The following is a 23119-nucleotide window of genomic DNA, read 5'->3' as shown; positions in this document are numbered from 1 at the left end:
TCGGCGAGAATCACTTTTATCTTTACTTTTCCATCCAACTTATCGAAGAAGCCCTTGTCGCTAGTCATATGACTAGAACATCCGCTGTCGACATACCAGCAGCCTCTGCGCCGACTGCCCCCGGCAGCGAAACAAATCGGCACATCTTTCTCCACCGCTTTCTTCGCCTTGCTTCCGGAAGGCTTCACTTTATGTTCGGTATCACTCTTCTGCTGCGATTTCAACAGACGGCAATCGCGCCGGAAGTGCCCTGGCTTCCGACAATGGTAGCAGATCTTCTCCTTTTCCTTACTCCGACTCTTCATGGCTTTCTCCGAAACTTCCCCTGATCGCTCCACACGCCGCTGGTGCTCGTCGAGTAATTTTTGCTTCACCAGCTGGAGCGTCTGATCTGCATCGGGTCTGCTTTCCAATGCTGTTATCAGACCTCCATACGATTCAGGGAGACTGCGATAAATCATCGCAATCTTGAGTGGTGTTTCCAGAGCTTGACCAGCAGTGGCTAGTCGGTCAAAAAGCTCTTCGAGATCGTAGAGATGTTTCTCGATGTCTCCTCCTTCAGCCATGTTGAGACTGCAAATCCGCCGGAGCAATGCCACCCGCGACGTCATTGTCGCTTTTTCGTGGAAATCCCGGAGCACTTTCCACACATCAGCCGCTGTAACCGCATCCCGCACTAAATTCAGCTGACTATCTTCAACGTACAGAACGATAGTAGCTAGCGCTTTCTGATCACGTTTAGACCACACATCGGTTGCCGGTTCCGGCTTCGCCTCCGACACTACCGACCACAAATCTTCGCGCTTAAGAAGCATCTCCATGCGCTTCTTCCAGACGGGATAGTTCTGGTTACTCAACCGGGAAAACAAATATTTCTCGCTCATTTTCGGTTCACTGTTCGCACGCCCGTGATCAAGCAAAACACTCGCAAAGTTTGTTTTCACTTTCGCGCACCCGCACCGAGAGAGTCGTACGCAAACTTGTCTTGACTTGTTCGCACTCGCATCGATGAAACAACGCACACAGTCGCATCACTGGTGGTTATTCGCCAAGCGACATAACCTCAATCGCCGAAACGATTCACTTTCGCAAAAAAAAAAAACACTTTATGTTCCAGTTCCCGCAAGGCCTGGAGCCCATAACCTGTGGGATTCACCGGCGGACACCCAGCAGGTAGCGAAGTGGACAGGCCAACACCGAAAGCGGACGGAATTAACCCGGGGAACTTGCGATAACGAGGAAATAAAACGCAACTCGTACCGACTACTCTAGAACGTGTTTAATGATCGGACTGTTACACGGGAATGAAAATTCACAGGAGTTTTGATTGCACTTTTTCTCTACTGCAGTAATGATTGCAGTGTAGTGGCGCCGGGTAAAAATATTGCCCCCACTTATACACTGCTAACAAAAAGCAGCGAGAACGTACCATCACGACCATCACAGTTGGGAATAGGCGATCGCAGGAATTCGGACATACACACACTAGAGCTTGGTTCCGGTGAATCAATTGGAGTTGAGTGTAGCTGTTGTTGATGCGTTGATTTGGAAGACGATGATGAAGCAATAGCAATGGAAAGTTTGGCGAATTAATTATTTATGCCATCGATTTGTGACTTGAATTCCTCTAGGTCAGCGGTGATTGCATTATTGTCGGGTCCATTATCCTTGAAAGATTCTGCAATCGAGTCTCTAGCTTTACAGAACTCTATCATGCAATCATCGCATATCCAAACGATGTTTCTTGAGAGGGCACATAAACCATTTTCGGTTACATCAACACACGTAGAGTGGAATTTTTGGGCACATCTTCCTTCGCAAACAGTGTATAAGCGGTTCATCATATCGATGTCTGCGGAGCATTTCTTGCATTGTGTATCCATTGCAATTGTTGAATGTAATCCACTTCTGGCTTATGCTATATCCCGAACAGGTTTTCGATTATTTTCGTAGTTCAAATAATTACATTTCCATAAGTACGGTGGTCAAAACAGCAATACCACGAAACGAGGAACTTAATCAAATAATTTTAAGTATTGTTCTACGAAAAAAAAACACAATCCAATCACGGAGGGATAAAAACGTTACACTCAAGCGTAAACCACACACACCGCAAATATATGTTGTAATTCATGTTTGAAAAGCTTTAAAAAGTTAATTCATAACGGTCCGTGAACAACTTAGATCTAATCCTCCAAAGTTGACCATTGTTCAATACTGTACTGTCCATAAACGCATAATTGTCCCATGTGAATAGGAAATCCAGCAAACATGGGACTGTCATGCATTTATGGGCAGTGTAGGCAAATGGCTAAAATTGATCTTTTCTGAAAATGTGGACGGACAGCTCTTAAAAAGATTGATTAATGACTGATTTTTTATGTTATTGTATGCTGCCCATAATCGCATATCGTGACATGCCCTATTACCGTGAGGTTGAAAAATCTCAAGTTTCAATCAATCCGAAAAAAAATAATGCAAGATTATTTTCAAGTTTTTTTATGTTTTATATAGTAGACCGTTTTATATATTTTGCACAAAAAATATGATTTGTACTATTTTAAAAATTTTAACCATAGTTACAGTTGCTGTTGTTAAACATATCATTGTTCCAAATACCGTGCATCTGACCCCGACTACCGGGTGTCATTTTGAAACATCTCTCAATTAAACGAACAAAGCGCATCATAATTAAAACTTTTGTGTCAAGCAACGTCTTGAGGTTTGTGTGATTAAATTGGGGAATAAAATATATCATTTACTCAGCCATTATGCAATTATAACTGAAACACGGTATTTGGAACTCAGGGGCAACCGTGCCCTAATACCGTGTGTTGGCACAAGTCGATTGAATTCTAACATTATTTTTGTTCTTTTGTATATGCAACTTTAGTTAGAATTTGACATGGCTTCCTGAACACTAGTTAATACAGTAACGTTTGTGTAAATCATTTAGAAAAATAAATAATATAATATGCTAAAAATCCACATAATTCCCAAATACACGGTATTAGGCAACACACGGAATTAGAGCAGGTCACGGTAATATCTTCAGTGTTTAAAAAAGTTCTATCATTAGTTTGAATAGGAGTTTGAACTGCTCTTAAATGTGCGGCAGCTTTACGGTATAAGAAGCACCACTCGATTTCAGGATATTTTCAGGACTGAGTTCTTTTTCGTTCTATATTGCTTATGCTGTCTTGAGCGTACACGATGTAATTCAATAATGTTCCATTTATTTTCATGTTTTTTTTTTTTGTAAACGAAACCTTAACATATACAAGTATTAATAGTTTATATAATAATTCATTCAATTGTACAGTAATTAATTTACGTTTTTCTTTACAGCGTTCATTCTTGTTTTGTTCTCCTTACTGTCTATAGGTTGTTTTGTTTTTTGTTGTGTGTATGTGTGTGTGTCGAATAATAATTGTAATAGTAATATTCTCAATTCGTACACTTGTTTTTCCATCTTGTTTTGCTTTGCTTTATCTAGGTCATTTGTTCGAAATCACATCCACACACGCTCACTCACACGCGCAAACTGGTACATACAATATTTTCTGCCTTTTAAATAATCCAATCCAATCGTGTAAACCAGACACACTCACAAGACACGCCCTTCAAAGGTGTTAGTGTAAGTATTAGTGTTCCTCTCTTAAATGTATATGCTTGTTTTCTGTGTTCTTTTTTCTCTCTGTTGCTCTACCATTCATTGTTATTTCTTTTTCTACATGTTTCATTTTTCGGTGTTTCGTGTTTCTTAAATTTACGTTCTCTTTATAACTACTCAGTTTAGAACTATGGTTTCTCTGTTTCATTTAGTTTCTTTTCTTTTTGTTTCAATACAATTTGGCCTAAACTTATGTTAGAATTACTACTGTTTTCCTTCCTTTGTCTAGTGTTTCTCATATTAAATATGTGTAATTTCAGTTTTTGTTTCCTTACAAGTAAATTGATGATTCCTTTTTATACATATCTACACTTCTTGACGAATCTAGGTTTGATTTCCATTTCTATACTTTTCTGTCTTTGCAGTTCACCTAATACTTTACTTCCTATCCTTGTCAAAATTGTTCAAAACTTGGCCATTTCCTACAAATAGAGTGCGTAGTTCATGCTAGTTTTGATTTCGATTCGATTCCTGCCTGCCACATTTCTGCTGCTTTAGTACTTTGAGTAAAAGATCATGTTTTGCTATAGATTGCAACTGCAGTGTTACTCACTTACGAGCTATTTCTTTTATTTATTTAGTTGAATGTGTCTTGGTAAAGACGATTCTAAAGAAATAATATCACACTTAAATTTAACTATTTACATGAGCTTAGTTTTGGTCTCTTTTTGCGTAAGTTGTGCCATATCATGGCTTATGCTGGTCAGCTTAAAAATAACCTTACTAGCACTAGTTGTATGTCTGATTCAGATTTTGTTTCGTTTTATTGGCTAAAATTTCTTTTTCTAAATTTAGAAAATATCTACAACATTTACAAGTGTTTTTGTTTCATGACAATTCCTCCTACTTGAAGAAACTGAGTTAAACTTACCTATACAATATTATTTTAACCCTACAAAGTCAATCTATAAATTCAGAAGTGCATTTTATACTTGTTCCTACTGCAAGTGAATAACACTTATGGTTATTGATAAATTAACTAGCATGCCCTAGAGACTCATCTCTCGAGACCGCAGGAACGCAAAATGATGATGGAAATTTACGCTGCACAAATCTAGGTTGTTGTAGCTAAAAAAAATCTATTAAATGTTAGAACAGCTTGCACTTTCAAAACCATCCTCATTCATTAACTATTCCCTGCAGCCTCTTTTCCTCGCGTCCTAAATTGACATTTTACTATATTTACATACACAAGATTTCGAATTTACACTAAGGGGTATACAAAACACAATTGAAAGATTATGATTGCAATGTTCCCTAATAGCTCAGTTAATATTTTAACTTTTTAATCTCTTCAGGTTGTATGCTTTGCTGTTGCTATATAAAAAGTAAACAAATTAAAATACTGTTCAAAAGTATCTCGAACAATCTCACTTTCAATGTAAACTTTTACTTAAGTGCAGTTCATCCGCTTGCACTAACCAAGCGGACAAATACTTGCAATTGGGAAACTGCCTAAACAAAAAAAAATATTATAAAATCAATAAATTAATACAACTTATAAACTTGTATAAAACCAGATCTTGGCTCCATGTCGGTTCATCGTTCAATCACATAAGAAAACCAATCTCTCCTAAAGCAACCCCTCCATAAACACACATACACCCACCATTTTACCTAATATCACAGACAGAGCAATGAGGAGGGTTCGTAGTCCTCCAATCGGGAAAGACCTTACGCCAACGAGGCCATCATGTGGTACAGCTGCATCAGCACTTGCACGTGCATCGGCAAACAGGACAACCGATCGTGAGTGTTCGAATCCATGGCCAGCCAGGAGAGGACGTTGTACCCTTCCAGGACGAAGCGCAACACATCGGCGGTCATGTTCGAGTCCAGCGGGTGCTCGGTGGTGGACTGCGACTGCACCATCGGATCGTCGTTGTTCTGCAGGATTTGGAAACTGTTGAGGTGCAGCGCTATCCGTAGGAACACCGGACAGACGTTTTCCAGATGCGGACAGGACGACCAGAACCATGGCGGCATGCGGCCAGTTGGGGCGGTGGACACTAGGTACCCGATGGCCATCGGCTGTTGCGCCAGGGAACCGACCTGGAGAGGGAGAAGAAGAAAGATTTTTTTAAATAAGTTTAATGCCTCAGTTTTGAGAAACTTTTTGTAACAATTTCAATGCATTCAAGTATACCAATTCATTCATTCATTTATTGATATTTATTACAATGTTATAACGATAAAACCGCGTCGTGGTTTATAGTAGAAGCATTAACCTAAGAATGCTAATGTCGCTGCTGTTCGTGTTACCAACATCTAGTTTGCCACGAACTGACAGCGTGAGTACCGGGCCTCAAAGTGTCAGATTAATTTTCAAAACCAAAACAACAACATGGTATTGAACAAACAATGAAAACCCATAATTTAAGGTAATAATTATTAAAATCAATTTTGTGAGAACAACGCTTCTAGCGTTCTACTACTAATAATTCTATTTGGTTTATGCACGCTCAAAAAAGCGTTCTGGAAAACGTGAACTGTCAAAAGTACACCGTAAACTACCAAGAAAGTTCTCGTATACATGATCTAGTTCACGGTGTATTTTTGCTTGTTGACGAGTTCACGCCTGCTGTTCACGGATACGAGAACGGATTTTTTTGGGAGCGGGCCATTTGGCATAAAGCCATTTGGCATAAGGTCATTTGGCATAACGCCATTTGGCATAAAGGACATTTGGCATAACGGTCATTTGGCATAACGGACATTTGGCATAATTTTTAACTAAGTGAAAGATGAGGGTCATTTGGCATAACGGACATTTGGCATAATTTCAATATATTTTCTGTACATACTTAAATTGAAGATTTTAGCATTTTATTACTGTTTTTTTTAGTAACAGCTGAATCTGTTCAATAATAATTTATTTATTCTCTTCTCTGGCAAGCCGCCGAAGAAGCCAATAAGTGCGATATGAATCCATCAGAAGAATCCGGTTAAATCATACCACCGAATTCAATCGGACTGTAAACTTTGTAGATGTATTTTATACGACTTATGTTGACTTCCAATCCGGTGATATCGCTTACTAATAGACGAAATACCGATAAAGAAAAAGATGGTGAATTTCTTTCAGAAGCTTCCAAGTTAATCAAAAACCACTAAAAAACGATGCACTTTTTCTTTCTATATAAATACACGTTTTATATTTGATTTTATATGCTCTGTAAGAGCTCTAAGAGAATGATAAAATCAACCCGTTAATTCAGGACGAAGTTGTGAACTCTTTACATCGCGTCAAGACTCTGAGGTGACGGTTAATTCGCCTCTGGATTACCAAAGATATAATAAGGTTTCAAGTGTTTTATTGATCTCATCAGATTTTTTCCTTCTTTTGCACATAGACTATTCATTCGAGTTATACTGGTTTCATTACTATTGAAAATAGTTCAGCTTATATTTTAATTGGGAATTTTACCTTCTTTAAATAATCGGAAGTTCTTTGTAGTTGTCCTGATAAAACTATTATATGCATTAAACTTGCCTAAATTTTCATAAGAGATTTTTCCTTCTTTTGATCATAGGCTGTTCTTTCAAGAGTGAAGTAATTCTCATAGTTATTGATGTTAAAGCTTATAATAAGGGTATCAGGGGTAATATGCACCCCAGGAGTAAAACTACTTTTTGGGGATTCTATGAATATTTTAGAAAAATTTAGACATTTTCCTGGAAGTTGAATTTGTAAAATCGCATGTTGTGGGCAGAGCCGTAGCGTGGGTTCATGGCGCCCTTGGCGAACTTCCATTTAAGCGCCTCTCAATCAAAACTGTACACATCTATTTAACATGGTGAGAGTTAACGTGAACTATATCATTAGAATTCATTAGAAAAGAATCGTAGGATGCTAGAAATTTAGAACATATTTGATTATTGAGTTAATTCCTGCTGGACAAAACGCAAATTCTTTTATCTATTAGGGCAGATTGCCAACTATTGCACAGACTAAAAACGTGCCAATTATTGAACAACCCGTGTATTCCTTATGGATGTGCAATAATTGGAGTATTTTTAGTCTATGCTATATTTTGCTATTTATCCTAAATGTTATTTGAAAAATTCCCAAGAATATTACAATTTATATAATAAGAAACAAATATGAAAAATCGGTGTTCTAACAATTTTTTGGTGCCAATTTTAGTAAAATGTTTATTTGAAGAAAAATTCTTCTAAACATTTTAAAAATATTGATTAAAAAAAATAAAAGCTTCTTTATCCGATATTTATATCATATGACACTAATAGTACAACCTTGAAAAAAAAACCAAAGCCATACGCTTATGTGTTACACTTTTCACCACACTGCTGCCGTATAAGGCTTGCGAGCTTTTCTTAACAGTGTTGTACAAAATACAACAGCACGACTACTGAAGTGTTAAAAACGTAAATAAAAAAAAATCATTTTTCATAAAAAAAAATTAGTGCTAAAAAGATTTTTTTTCAATTCACGTTGTCTTGGCCAAGACATTTTCATAAAGTATCATTTAAAAAAGTAATTTTAAATGAATTTTTAAGGAAAGGTACGATGGGTTACGTCATCTATAGCTTTCTGAAAACCAAAAATGAGTATATCAATCCTACTGATTCCATTTTTTTTTGTAAAATCAAATGGCTATCAGCTAGCGTACAATATTTTTAGGTGTTATTAAAAATGTACCACTGATTTGGGAAGAATAATTCGCAGAATGCTGTGCGGATTTGGCCGGAGTTAAATTCTTAGAAAACCACACCCTGGATTGAATATGTCATCAAGATGTTTTAAAAAGTTCAAAAGTGTCGGTGAACCGCAAAGCGTTCTATCATAACCACACATAGTTTATATAGAAGACCTTGATTATTTGAGAATCTCGACAATTTTTTGGTTGAATCCAGTCAAATACTATGTTAGATTCATGCTCAGTATTTCATGAAAATTTCTTTCAGGATCCATATTGTGATTCATAGAGATTGTGTTTGAATTCAATATGTATTTTCAAACTTTACCATTTGTGTCACGCGTGTTGGCGCCCCCTTAAGGCTGGCGCCCTTGGCGGGTGCCAACCTGGCCAACCGCACGCTACGGCACTGGTTGTGGGTCACTCCTATCCGCCCTTGACGAATCTTTTCCAATTGTTTTACAAATACTCATAAAAGGCACCGTGGGGTTGTTTTGCCTCAAGAGTGCATATTACCCCAGAATGCCTTACGTCTTATTCAATTTTTTTTTCCTCAACTTGGGTGAGATGTCATTCTCCTCCAAGTTTAAGATTGCAACTTGTGAACTGAACTCTGCATCGTTGCTTGCGTATAGCAATAAACTACTCGGGGAATATTTAAGTCAAAGAAACCAAGACTTGTGGTTGCTAGAGCTATGACATATATTACTTAGTACGATCCGAGGGATCAAAGCAACCCGATCTAGCAGAAGGACGAAAAAGTGTTAAACCTTTTTGGTTACTGTCAAAATCTAACTACAAACATCTGTAGGTGGCTATCACCGCTAGCAGAGAAGTGAATAAGTGCTTACATTTAGGATGTACTTTTTTCAGCACGAACTGTTTCTTGAGCTACTACTCAAAAGCTAATTATGTGTATATCAATGATGGTGTAACTTTCTTCATGAATAAGCTGAAAAAGTTCTTTGAAATTCATTATAAATCCATGCTAACAGTAGTTCACTTTTGTTTTCAATTTCGGCCGAACGGCATTCGGCCAAATGACCCGGAACCGAAAATGCTGAACATATTATCAGAAGCAACTATGGCTCTAAAATCAATAAATCGAGACGAAAACCTCATGTCCGCCTAAACTAGCTTCCTGAACCAGTGTGCAGTGCTTGATCGGATTCGTTTTTAATTTCAAATTAAGAAATATTGCGTCACTGATTGACACCCTAGTTCATCTTCTGTTATCCTGTTTAGTCATGATATTTATCTAGAGATTTACCCTTCTTTTAAACATAAGGTATTCTTTCGAGGGTTATTGCTATAGCGATTCGACGCGTTATTTTATTATATAGGAATTTGCCCTTCTTTCTAACATGACTTTTTCTTTTGCGTAATATTTATTACAACAGTTTTTTCACATAGAAGAAGGAGTATCTGAATAAAATATAAAATACCAATAAATCATAAATACTAAATAACCCTTACTTTTCAGATGGTTTGATATTATGCCAAATGTCCGACATGCCAAATGACCTTTACTTCACATATGGTTTGATATTATGCCAATTGATTCTTACTTTACATATGGCTTGATATTATGCCAAATGTCCGTTATGCCAAATGACCCTTTATTTTCACATTGTTCAAAATTATGCCAAATGACCGTTATGCCAAATGGCTGTTATGCCAAATGTCCTTTATGCCAAATGGCGTTATGCCAAATGACCTTATGCCAAATGGCTTTATGCCAAATGACCCAGACCCATTTGCTATTGATGATAGACGACGAAAGATGATATTGGATAGTACTTTGTAGTCGGCATTTAGAATAGAGATCGCTAGGTAGTTCTCACATTCTAGCTTGTCGCCTTTTTTGTAGATAAGGGCATACACACTCAGTTGAGCTCGACTAATTTTCATTCTTTTACGGAGATCCGCAAGTTTTTTCATAGAAGCACCGTTGGGTGCCGATGACACCAAACATCACTTTTGCAAAGACGTTAGCAAATGAACTTTCTCAGTTCATGCCGAAACGTCAACAAGGCTAGATCGATTTGTTCATACGTATATTCGTTACTGAATAATTTCTCAAAATACAGTCCGAAAAATCAAAAACTTTGGGTAAACGTACCCCGGGCGTGTCGTCTAACGTCGCGAGTTCGGAATGTAGCCCCAATGGAGGACCGTGTTCCATAATGATTCGTAAAAATTACGATAAAAGTAAAGTCCGCATAACCTCAACGCAAACAGAGATTAGTACCATGGTTGATAATGATCTCTTGACCCCAATGTCCAGCAAAGGCGTCGTCATAACTCGACTGACGAAAACAGTATGCGGCCTCGAAACCAGAGCAGCGATAGTGGTCACCAGTTTTCATCTCAACCGATAGCAGGCTGCAGCAATGCCAACAATGTTTCGATTGCGGTTCCAAACGTACCGACAGAAAATCCTTTCGATACGCTCATGGACAATGAAGAGTTGCAAGAAAGAGTAACACCACAACAATCAGCATCGAAGATTCACTGCCCTCCAATTTTCGTGCAAAACGGTACTGTGAAGGACATAAATAAACTAATGTCCTCCCTAGAAGTAGGCGAGAAAAATTACGCACAGAAAATCATCAAAGGCGGCATTCGTCTTCACGTTAAAGAAAAGACGAAATTTACCGTTGTTGTTGCTGCCCTCAAATCGGAAAATGTTAAATTTTTCATCCACGGTACAAGCGACGAAGTTCCGATCAGAATAGTGCTAGCTGGTCTGCCGGTGCTCGATTTGGAGGAAGTGCGAGAAGAACTGAAGCAAGCAAATGTTCTCCCAGTAGAGGTCAAGTTACTGTACTCATCGAAAGATGAAGATTCAGCTCTGTACCTGCTCAAATTCCCGAAGGGTGCCGTGAAATTGAAGGAACTGCAAAAAATAAAAATGCTGTTCAATGTAGTTGTCAGTTGGCGCTTTTTCTCAAGGAGGATTGGAGAAGTTATCCAGTGTTATCGGTGTCAAAAGTTCGGCCACGGAATGCGCAACTGTAATATGGATGCAAAGTGTGTCAAATGTGGGGAACTGCATCTCACGAAGGACTGTACATTACCGCCTCGTAGAGCAACGGATGATCGTTCAAAAATTCGTTGCGCCAATTGCAGCCAGAATCATACTTCTAGTTACAAAGGATGTCCAGCAAGAAAAAACCACATCCAGGAAAATGAAGAGAAGAAAAAGATGCAAAGCTCACGAAGAATGGATGCACCTGCTTTGTCCCATGCCCCGGGAGGTCGCAGCTTTCGTTCCACGTTTGTTACTCCGAGTAAATCATTCGCTGACGCTATCAAAGATGGGTCTTCTGCTACTGTTGTTGCTGCTGCTGCTGTTGCTGTTGCTGTTGATGGTGCTGCTGGTGGTGGTGGTTATGCTGGTCCCGATCAATCGGAACTATTTTCGCTACACGAGTTTATGAATCTTGCTAGCGATTTATTCACTCGTCTCTCTTCGTGTAAAACGAAGGCACAGCAATTTCTCGCCTTGTCGGAATTGATGATCAAGTATGTGTACAATGGATAACACAACCAGCTTGAACATAATTAATTGGAACAGTCGTTCTATTCGTAATAAGGAAAGCGAATTCTTCAATCTACTGGACAACCAGAATATCGATATTGCAGTTGTGACAGAAACCTGGTTACGTCCAGATATCTCCATCTACCATCATGACTACACATGCAATCGTTTAGATCGTTCTTCATCGGAGGCAACCTGAGTAGGAGGCGTGGCAATATTTATTCGAAAAGGAATTAAATTCACCCAATCTGGTGGACTGAATACTAACGTCATCGAGGCCTTACGAGTAACCGTTCACACCGACGCTACTCCAATTCATCTAGTTGTTGCTTATTTCCCTGGATCATCCAACCTAAGTACGCTCAACAAATTCAAACGTGATCTTCGTACCATAACAGGGTTCTCTGAGCCATTTTTCGTAATTGATGATTTTAATGCCAGACACCGGTACTGGAATTGCCAAAAAAATGAACAAGGCGGGTGAAATACTTTTCCGGGAATACGAAACATCTGGCTTCTTCATTCATTTCCCAGCTGGTTTTACTCGAATGGCTCCAAACGGTAGAAGTACGTTTACACTTGATCTAGTACTGTCGGGAAATTCCATGGATATGTCAGTCCCAGAAACAATTCAAGATCTTTCATCGGATCATTTTCCAGTGATGTTTACTATCAATGCTGATACTCCCTTCAAAAATGAGTTCCGTCAGTACAGGAACTATAAACGCGCAAACTGGACCGTTTATGTGAACTCAGTCTCCAGAAGTCTGGATCAAACATCTGACGTCATAAATAACCTGGATACTGAAGACAAAATCGATACTGCCATTGAAACGCTTGTTACCACATTAGTTGAGGCTGAAAGAGTTTCGGTGCCAGTTGTCAACGGTAATCCTCAGAAGCGCGACCTTCCAGATCGGATCAAACTTCTGATTCGTTTGAGGAACGTACGAAGAAGGCAATATTGCCGAACTAGAGATCCCTTGCTGCGAACAATTGTTGAAAATCTCAATCTCCAAATCCGCAACGAAAGTGCCACCTACAAGTTTCGAAATTTTGTTACAACCATCCGTAATCTAGCAAATGGTAGCAGCAAATTTTGGAAAATCAGCAAAAATCTCCGGAATAAAATCAAATACCTACCACCTCTTCGATGCGGAAACCGGCTCATGGTGTCTGACGCGAAAAAGGCGAATACATTAGCAGAGCACTTTGCAAACTCACACAACAACCAACTTCTCAGTGATCCAGAAACTACCTCAGAAGTACATCGAGCAATGGAGGATTTGGAAAGTCACGCTCTCCATAATATCGACGTTGCCACTTTCACTAAACCTAGCGAAATAAAGAAAATCATCCAGAGACTAAAAAGCAAAAGAGCACCAGGACAAGACGGGATTCGTAATGCTATGCTCAAGCGGCTTCCTCGAAAAGGTTTGGTTTAAGTCTTCAACGCTTGCCTGAAACTCACGTACTTTCCTGAGAAGTGGAAGCATGCAAATGGTGTAGCCATTCCAAAAGCCAACAAAGACGTTACCCTTCCTACAAACTATCGTCCAATTAGTTTGCTGAGCAGCCCGAGTAAGATCTTAGAACGGCTAATTCCAAATCGCTTGAATCGCCACCTGGAAGCAAATCCTGTAGTTCCCAACGAACAATTCTGCTTCAAGAACGGTCATTCAACTAACCATCAACTCGCCAGAATCACGAGGCTTGTTAAACAAGGATTTTCGGCTAAAAAGTCATCTGGTATGATATTGCTAGATGTAGAAAAGGCTTACGACTCCGTTTGGCAGGAAGCGATAATTTTCAAACTCCAAAAAGCAAACTGCCCGCTATACCTGGTGAAGTTGATAAAGTCGTTCCTTTTGGGGAGGTCCTTTGCTGTATCTGTCAACGGTTGCACATCAGGTGTCCATCGTATTCCATGTGGAGTACCTCAAGGATCCGTACTGAGTCCTACACTCTAGCACATATTCCCCAGTGATGTGCTGATAGTGGACGGCGTCACCTACGCATTTTTTGCCGACGACACTGCGTTTCTAGCGACTGATGATGACCCCGAAATTGTGACCTGTAAACTCCAACATGCCCAGAAAAAATTACAGGAATTTCAACATAAATGGTGAATCAAAACCAATGCTACAAAATCTCAAGCAATATTTTTCACCAGAAGGCGATCACCGAGATTTCTACCAACAGCAGAAATAAACGTCAATGGATCGAACATCCCCTGGAAGGCGGAAGTAGAATATTTGGGCCTAACCCTAGATCAAAAACTATTGTTCGATAAGCACATAAATCGGGCCATCAACAAAGCCAACTGTTTATCTCGCTCCCTTTACTCATTGATAAATCGTCGATCACCACTCCAGATAGCCAACAAACTCCTTCTCTACAAATGTGTGTTTAGGCCTGTCCTCACATATGGCTGCCCAGTTTGGGGAAATTGTGCGCTGTCCCACATACGGCTTCAAGTTAAACAGAACAAGCTTCTGAAAATGATGCTTGATTTAAGCCCTTGGTATTGTACAGAAGAAGTGCATGAAATAGCTGAAATTGAAACAATTTTCAGATTCGTAGAAAAAGCTGCAGAAAGATTCAGATTATCTTGCGAAATGTCTAATAATACACTAATTGTTGCCATTTTTCCTCAAGCATAGCTGTGATACTATTAGATATAAGAATAGAATAAAATTGAATTCGAGGGTTTTTTTTAAATTTTTCCCTGTGGGTTGAATTTTGGAAATAATAATCGACCTCCTGAAATAGTTTTTGACATTACTCGCAGCTGTAAGTGACACAAATCTCTGCCAAAAAAAACGAATTTGTAACAACATTAGGTAGAATCGAATAAATAAATAAATAAATAAATAAATAAATAAATAAATAAATAAATAATAAAATGAACTTTCTGACATTCTGATTGAAGATTGTATAACCCCTTGCTTCCACTTCTCCGGTAGCTGCTCTGTTTCCCACATTCTGACTATCAGCTGATGCAGACAAGCGACCAACTTCTCCTGGCCCAGCTTAATAAGTTCCACTTCGATATCATCCTTCCCAGCGGTCTGGTTGGTAGATGCTGGGCAAAGCGTACCATGGGTATTTTACGTACTCGCAGGAATATAATAGACCCTTTAGTGGAATCCTAAGCCTCCTGACCGGCAACTCATATCGCTATACCTTCTCGTGATACTGGCCGGAGTACTAGCAACCTTAGGGAAGATCGGGTAACCAATACCGGTGGGAACATTGGTCATATGCTGACAGGAACAGGGGGGCCCGGTTTTTGCTTCTGCAAGCCTGGGGCGTCTGTACTCCATGTTAGGAGCGGCTCACAACAGCGTCTGTTCCGCATGTCGGGAGCGGCTGATAATCGTCCGAATGCCAGAGAAGGACTCTAAACTAAACTGTGCACTATGGTCCTCCGAACATTTAAGGGGAATGGTCCTCCGGAATTCTAGGGGGTTGGTGTCAGGCCCTGCAAGCCAACCGTAAAAAATAACAAGCACAGGCACGTCAACAGAATAATACGGACTGAAACAATCGGCATAGACTAATGCGACGAAAAAGGACTAACGATTAGAGGCCGATCCATGATGGTTGAGGTCAAGGGCCGATTTTTCAACATTAGCATAATCAACGGCTGTACTCATTGACACACTCCGGAACCACTAATAATAATGAAGAAGCGTTTCACGTGCAGCTTGAACGTGAATTCGATCGCTGCCCAAACCACGATATCAAGATCATCATAGGAGTTTTAAACGTTCAGGTTGGCCAGGAGGAGGAGTTCAGACCGACGATTGGGAAGTTCAGCGGCCACCGGCTGACGAACGGGAACGGCCTACGACTGATTGATTTCGCACCCTCCAATAATATGGCCTTTCGTAGCACCTATTCCCAACATAGCCTTCCGTACCGATACACCTGGAGATCTCCACAGCAAACAGAATCGCAAATCGACCACGTTTTGATTGATGGACGGTACTTCTCCGACATTATCTATCGTGGCGCTAACATAGACTCCGACCACTACTTGGTAATGGTAAACCGCATAGGCTTCTTGCCGCAATGTGCAGGGAAAAGATGGGAACATTTTGTCGGACGCACGCGAGGTGATCGAAAGGTGGAAGCAGCACAACGATGAACACTTGAATGGCGCTGAGAAATGACTACGTCGGGATGTCTGACAATAGCAACCCATCAGCTTCCACTTTGAGGGAAGTTAAGGATGCCGTTCAACAGCTCAAGTATACACATGAGAACATCTCAAATTTTATAAGCGAATATCTATGCATAAAGATAACTTACATCTTCCGCCTCCTGTGCCGCGTAGCCATTGAGATTCTGCGCACAGTTTGAACCACTGTCGCCCGGAGTCTGTCGCTGTGTCTCAAACTGTCCCACCGGACTGCCCTGTCGGGAATCCTGCGGCATTCTCTGTGGCATCTCTATATCTTCTGGAAGAGGAAATTATTAGTCATCTGAAACTACAAGTGGTCCACACCCTTTTGGAATTTACCCCAATTGTTGAACAAATCGTCGAACCCGTCTATACCGTCTCCATCGCCTTCATCTCCGAGACCCAAATCGTCGAGATTTCCTCCGAGTGTCAACTCCAATTCATCGTTGATGTGCTCCGCCACGAACGCCGACTGGGCAGACTGTAACGATGAAATTCCATTGGTCAGCCACTGTCTAACGAGCGCAGTGAAAATCAAATCTTACCTGCGTTCTCGCACTGGTCGGGAACACCAGAATGTGCGTGCACGTCACATCCTGTGGGGTCGTCAACGGAGACTGCATCGACAACTGACTGAACCGCTCGTCCGGTGTGAACTGATCGGGCATCACGCGCAATTCCGAGTCCGGTTCCAGTGTTACCAAGCAGGCACTCAAGATGCTCGGTACTGAAACCGGATGTAGCAGCGAACACTGCTGGCAAATGTCCTTGAGATGTTTGGAGACTTTCCGCAGATTCTCTTTGCCTAGCAGCCAACTCCAGCCCTTCAATTCCCCGTGCCCTATCCGACCGATGCGGCCGATAACGATTCGCCAGGGTTGCACTGTTTGTGAGATTAGACCTAAGATAAAGTCCATCAGTTTTTGAAGTCCCAACCGCCGCGCAGATGCACGTTTCCGTCGAACGCGATTCGGAATGTCGATATTGATGGTAGTCGTTTCCAAGAACTCCCCCCGATCGTCAGTTGCCACCGCCAGAAGCCAACATTGATCTTCGCTCAAACAGTAGTTGCAGTACATAATCGAGCATTGCTGTTTGATGCTGGTTTGACCAAACGATTCCGAGCTTTCCTTCTTTTCGCACAGCTTAGCCAACACGTACGGTGGAGTGTACAGTTTGTACGGCGCTCGGTTCTTCTCATCCTTGTTCTTCATAAACTGTTCGGCATTGGCGGCCGTTCCGAAACCGGTTAGGCTCTTCACGTTATTCAGATGCTGCATGTAGCGTCGGCTCTGTGAAAATATACTCAACGCCTGACTGCGCATGTGATCACTCAGCCGTAACCGATTCCGACTTCGCCCAAGCTCCATGATGCTCTCCAGCGAGATGAGCTGTAGATAATTTACCATGAATTATTATTCAGAAAAGATTCACTTACACAAACAAAAACTCACCTGTACGCTGATGTTACTTCGGATGGAGTCTGGCACCGTGTTGAGGATGTTCGAATAGCAGCGGAGAAGCGACAAGCAAGCAAGTCGTTCGATTTCCGGCGCATCTGTTCCGCAGGTAAATGGTTCCACCATGTACAGAACGATATGCGGCGGTTCCTTGCCGTCATCATCGTGCTGCATCCGGTCGGCCGGACTTGTACTCGAGGTGTTGAGGGTATCACGGTTTTCTTGATCTAGGTTAAAGAGAAAATACATATGAAATTGAACAAAAGTTTATAGATATGCAGCCGTAAAAATACTCACCATTATCGGACTTTGGTGTGCTGGGAGCCTTGTCTCCCGGCTGTGATGGATCCGGCGTGCTGGGAGGTGGAGGCGGCATTGGACTTTGTCCTGGTCCATCCCGATTAGGCGTGGAACTGGCTTGTGCTAAGGACAAGGCGTGCGCCGAAGCGGAGATGTTATGGTTCTCTGGTGGATCGAGTAAACTTTTGTCCGTCGGAACTTTCGATAGGTATGGAGCCAACTGCTGCTGACAGGTTTGTGCATACAGTCGAAGCATTTCACTCAACCGCGTGTCCCCTAAACTGGTAAACCATTCGTCCATGTTTGAATTTTGTGTTTCTTTGAGAACTCGATTTGAGCCCACACGGAGGATTCCGTCCCATCCCTTGATGGGATTGTGCCGGCCAAGTTTGCACATCTCGTAGGTTGTACTAAGTTCTTTGAAATAGGTTTTGACTTTGGATACGACGAAATCGTTATCCGGAAGGACAACTACATAGGCAATGTCTCGCGGGTAAGAGTACGGTTCGAGAAGTAGCTTATCCCAGTAATGAATGGCATATGGTGATAGTGAAAGCCAGTCTTTTTCGTAGCCGACGACCAACGAAGGAACGGGTTGAGGTTCGCATTGGCCGGTACCTCGTCCAGCCAGTCGATGGAACTGACGCCAAGTCAGTGGTCCCTGTATCGTGTACGGGGCGTCCCACAATCGAGTTGTACACTTTTTATGGAAGGCATCCTGTAGAAGCGGTTGCATGGATTTCATTATTCGTACAATATCCTGATTGCTCTTAGGTCCTCCCGCTCTAAGGTACGGCCATTTATGTACATTCATCACCCCTCGCAGAAGTCCTGATTTGACCAGAGCACTGTCTTCTATCTTTATTTCGTTAATTGCCTGCAATCTACTTTGTTCCAGTGCCAAACTGATTACATCGTTGGCATCGGTGTACTCTAATATATGTACGGTAGCGTTGGCCAAGCTTTTGGCTGGCATTGCACTTTGGAACCGAGCCACTGCTCGGTGGATAGAGTTGCTGGAACTCTGAATGACTGCACAGTGCTGCCGCAGTAGATCTATGATCCGAAGCGGCAGAGGGGAAATATCACAGTTGATACCGCTGCTGTTGTAGTCACTCTTGCCAAGCAAGAACTGTAGCAGCGAGTTCTTCTTATGCACCGCTGGATCTTCCGCCATACCGGTGATCTCCAGCTCGTCTTCATAGAACAGACCTGCCCTGTGGGCAAGCCTTCGGTTCACCAACGCACTGAAACCACACGTACACTTGATTGGATCCTCGTCGAGATATCCATTTTGTAAGTTGTTCGTGTTGATGGCCACTACACCTGACGAATTACCACCACTGCCAGCACCGGCCGGCGAATCCACCATTCCAAAGGCACCGTTGTTGTTGTGATTGTTCCCGTTAAACTGCGATAATGATGAAGGCGTCGATTTGGCGGCCTCTCGTTCACTGCTATTACCGCTAGCTGAACCACCACCTTTCCCACTACCGAGGAAGCTCGTACCCGGAAGCGCCAGATAAGGACCCGAATCGGCTCCACGGATGTTTCCCACACACTTTTGACCCGCGTTACACACGCACAGCGTGCAACTGTTGAAATTATGATCGCGGAAGATATTGAGCGAGGTGTCGTACAGGAGCACGTTCACCAGGAGGGCACTGGTTTCGATGGTTATCCGTTGAGCAGGAGCACTATTGCCAGCGGCTGACGGCGTTGCTGGTCCGTCATCCATTCCGAATTGTTTGTTATTGTAGGATGAGGTGGTAGAGGTAGCTGGAGATGCCACAGCAACATCGTACGGTGGAGGTGGAAGAATTGGCGTCCGCCGGAAAGGACTGCCGATGTTGTTGATGGGCATTGACCCTCCGCTGGCACCAATGGGTGATGGATACGGAAGAGGGCAGGAACCTTGAGGAGTGGGTACACGCATTGAACTACTTCCCGGTGTAGCACCTCCAGGAGTTGCTGGAGATATTGGGGACATTCCTTGTCGGAGAGGAACGTTCATTCCCATGCCCGGATGGAACAAAGTGTTGTTCATGAGTCCGTTATGAATCGGCGAAGGACTCATCATGTTACCTCCGGAACCGATCATTCCACCAGGAAGAGAATTTACTGAGGGTGGCCTCGATAGGGGTTGTGGTCCCTGTGAAGGTGGGTTCGAGTACGGATGGCTAGCGCCATTGAAACTAAGAGAATTTGGTGTGCTGAGTGGTTGCGGTACGGTTAGTGGGGTTTCCTGTTTGGGAATCAGGTTGCCGGCAGGTCCGGCGTTTGGAGGAATGTTTTCCAACTGAGCTTGTTGCTGTTGGAGGACTTCTTGCTGTTCCTGAAGTTCTCGTAGTTTAAGAAGTTTCTCGCGTTCCTGTTTCTCTTTTCTTAGCTGCGAGCTGGATTTGTACGTAGGGGGTTGGGGAATTGGTGGTTGCATCATTTGGCTTGGAAGCTGCAGAAGTGGAGCGTATTTGGAAGACCCCACGTACTTACAAAATGGTGGGGGAAGAAACACGAACGACCAGTCACAGATGGGCTCTTCCTGGGGACTTCCCAGAATGGGAATAGCTGCGGCCGGTTCTATCATGGTATCTATCATAATGCCATCTGACATGCAACCACCACCGCCCGGGCTGGAATTGGGATGGTGCTCTAAACTGGGTGGAGTTGGGAACATTTGCGACAGTTCCTTCGGACTAAACATACCGTGGTTCGTGTGACCCGATCCAGAAAACCTTTTCATGTCTTCCATGCAACCGCCACCACTTTTCGTCGATGCTGGGCTCGTGTTTGCATGCATATCCGAATCGTCATGATAGTTGGCGCTGTCGTCGAATAACTGGTCCAGATCATCCAGACCAGGCTGAAGGCCTTGCTCTGTGAACAAGTCATCCTTGTCCTCTTTTTCTTTCTTGATCTCGTGCGCTCCCAACATCGGGCTATCATCGTCGTTTCGCTCGCAACCTATTTCCGTTTTGATTTGGCTTTCGTTCAACAGGCCCGTCGAAGGATCCGTATCTTCCGGTAATGCCAAAGGGTCTTGTGGATCTTGTCGAGTGGGATTCGCTCCGTCAGATGCGGGGTTTTGTAAAGACTGGAGATACTTTTCCGAATGTTTCTGATCTGCGTACAGATCCATACCTCGCATCTGTTGAGACAGTTTGGTTTCTTCGTTTGATCGGAATCGCTTCACCGGATGATTCATCCAGGCGTCGACTGTCGAATAGTCATACAGGACCTGAGATGTACTGGGGCTTTCTTCTCCCATCATGCCTTCGTAATCCCTGGAGGACAGAGAAGGCCTTTTGAGCGACTGCAGGATTTGCAGCATGGCTTCTCGTTTGGAAACCTGATTTTGGCTAGCGATTGGATGTAAACTACTGTATATACTAGGACTAGAACCCAGTGTTAAGCTACCACCTTCTCCAAACAGTGCCCCTTCGGATTTGATTTTCATGCCGAGCATTCCGTTGCCTCCGCTGGCGAGATTCCCCGGACTACTGTTGGTCGTTCCTCCACTACTGCTGCTACTAGTGCTGCTCAAATTGTTTCCTAACAGTGGTTGTGATGATTGATGTGATTGCTGTTGCTGCTGACCCTGGTGCAGTTGTTGCTGTTGCTGCCCCTGAGGCTGCTGTGGTTGTTGAGAGGAAGGTGCTTCCACGCTGAGAACACCGCCCGGATGCGACGGTGTATGGTACGGCGAAGCGGTAATACTTTTGCTATCGTGTTGATCGGTAGGCGTCGGAGCCGGAGTGTTCTTGTCCAGGTGGTCTAGACAAGTGGGTGTTCCTGGTTGAACGCTCCGCGGGTTGTTCGATGCAGGTGGATGCGGTGACATGGTTATCAACTGTGGGATGAGAAAAAGACACACGTTAGTACCTTATGTAAGTAAGCTGGACTCTAATTTATTTCCTCTAGAAATTACATTCAGACGATCTTTTGGAGATTTTACTAGACATCCTTTGGAGATTTTTGTGTGATAATAAGAAATTTTATCCGGAATTTCGTTGAAGTTTTCTGCTGAGAATTCTTGAGGGTTTCCTCCAATTGTGCTTGAGTTTAAGTTATTCATTACGGATTTCATCAAGCAATTCTCCCAAGGGTTTCTACTAAAATTTCTCTAAATAATGTTCTGTAGCAGTTGCTTAAGATGTGTTTGGAAATCCTCAAAAGATTTTCAGAAAATATTCTAGGAATTTTATTCAGATATTTCTTCAGAAAATCTATAGGCAATTCCACTAGAAATTTCTACAGAAATCCTCTAAGAATTTATGGAGGAATTTAGCAAGGTCTAGTACATTATCTATGAACTTATTTGAGATTTTGTTAAGGGAATACTTCCAGAAATTTGCTTCAAGGTTTTCTCAATGGATTGCTATAAGAGTACACAAAAAATCTAAACGCGAGTTCCTGGCTTAACTCTAGATAATCCACCAGGAATTTTATAATGGATTTCTTAGCAATACTTCTCCAAATTTCTCGAAAAGCTAAAACACCAGCACATTTCCCACTTCACAAAAAACAATAAAAATAGTTTTGCCTTTGATTGATATTCTTTTCTTAGAACCTACCTGATCGCCAGATGGAACCGACATTGGCTGCGACACCGAGGATGGTTGCATCGGTGAAGGGGCCGCACTGGCCGGAGATCCTTCCGAGGGCAGCGGATGCGAGTCGCCTATCGAGAGTGGGTTCCGACAGTAGGACGGAGGACCACCATACGGCGTACTTCCGCCGGCTCCGCAATTTTGATTGGACCTGCAGCGACGAAAGCAACGGAAAAAGAAAACCATTAGAACAAATTGATTCGTTACCCCAAACAAACATCGTAAAGCTGGGAAGAGTATGTACCACACACAATTAAAGCAACAACCAAACCTCGTAAAAGTAAAACAATAATAATCGTAAAAACCCATTCACCACGCGTAAATCAATTGCACTACCAGCTAATATGAAGAAGGAAAAGAGCAATACTAAGGAAAATGCAGTGCAGGTAGAAAGCAGAAGACAATAAAACAGAGAACAGCGGCACGACATGCAATCACTTCAATCACTTAGATGCACATGAACTCGAACGAATAGATTTGGCGAAGGAGGTGAAAGAAATAATGGATTTTAATAGTAGCAACTGGTAGTAACTTGTAGAAGAGTTGAGTATATCGAACCATCACCCCTACACCCACTCCGTATTAGCTCCTAGATGCCGCAGATCCTGTCGTTTGTTGATACAATGAATTACGGCATTGCATGTGAAGCGGGCATTTGAATTCCGCCAAATGAAAAGTTTAA

At 42.2% G+C, this 23119-nt stretch overlaps 1 protein-coding gene across 3 annotated transcripts in view; it reads right to left on the bottom strand.

Moving 5' to 3' along the window:
- Nucleotides 1-3219: 3219 nt before the first annotated feature.
- The window catches only part of LOC110675422 (mediator of RNA polymerase II transcription subunit 13), a 102072-nt gene continuing 82172 nt past the window's right edge, over nucleotides 3220-23119 (bottom strand). For 2 of the 3 annotated variants that reach the window (XM_021840391.1, XM_021840393.1), the window contains 7 exons: nucleotides 22402-22588; nucleotides 17825-21677; nucleotides 17522-17754; nucleotides 16613-17458; nucleotides 16407-16548; nucleotides 16196-16344; nucleotides 3220-5725 (listed from right to left, as the gene is read on the bottom strand). In XM_021840391.1, coding sequence (XP_021696083.1) covers nucleotides 5348-5725; nucleotides 16196-16344; nucleotides 16407-16548; nucleotides 16613-17458; nucleotides 17522-17754; nucleotides 17825-21677; nucleotides 22402-22588 — 5788 coding nt within the window. In that variant the 3' untranslated portion in view covers nucleotides 3220-5347. The remainder of the gene's footprint in view (nucleotides 5726-16195; nucleotides 16345-16406; nucleotides 16549-16612; nucleotides 17459-17521; nucleotides 17755-17824; nucleotides 21678-22401; nucleotides 22589-23119) is intronic. The other variant, XM_021840392.1, reaches the window with a different exon arrangement.

Source organism: Aedes aegypti, chromosome 2, assembly GCF_002204515.2.
Source record: "Aedes aegypti strain LVP_AGWG chromosome 2, AaegL5.0 Primary Assembly, whole genome shotgun sequence".
Lineage (NCBI taxonomy): Eukaryota > Metazoa > Arthropoda > Insecta > Diptera > Culicidae > Aedes > Aedes aegypti.
The sequence above is the reverse complement of the archived record's forward strand: the minus strand, read 5'-3'. Positions and strand labels throughout refer to the sequence as shown.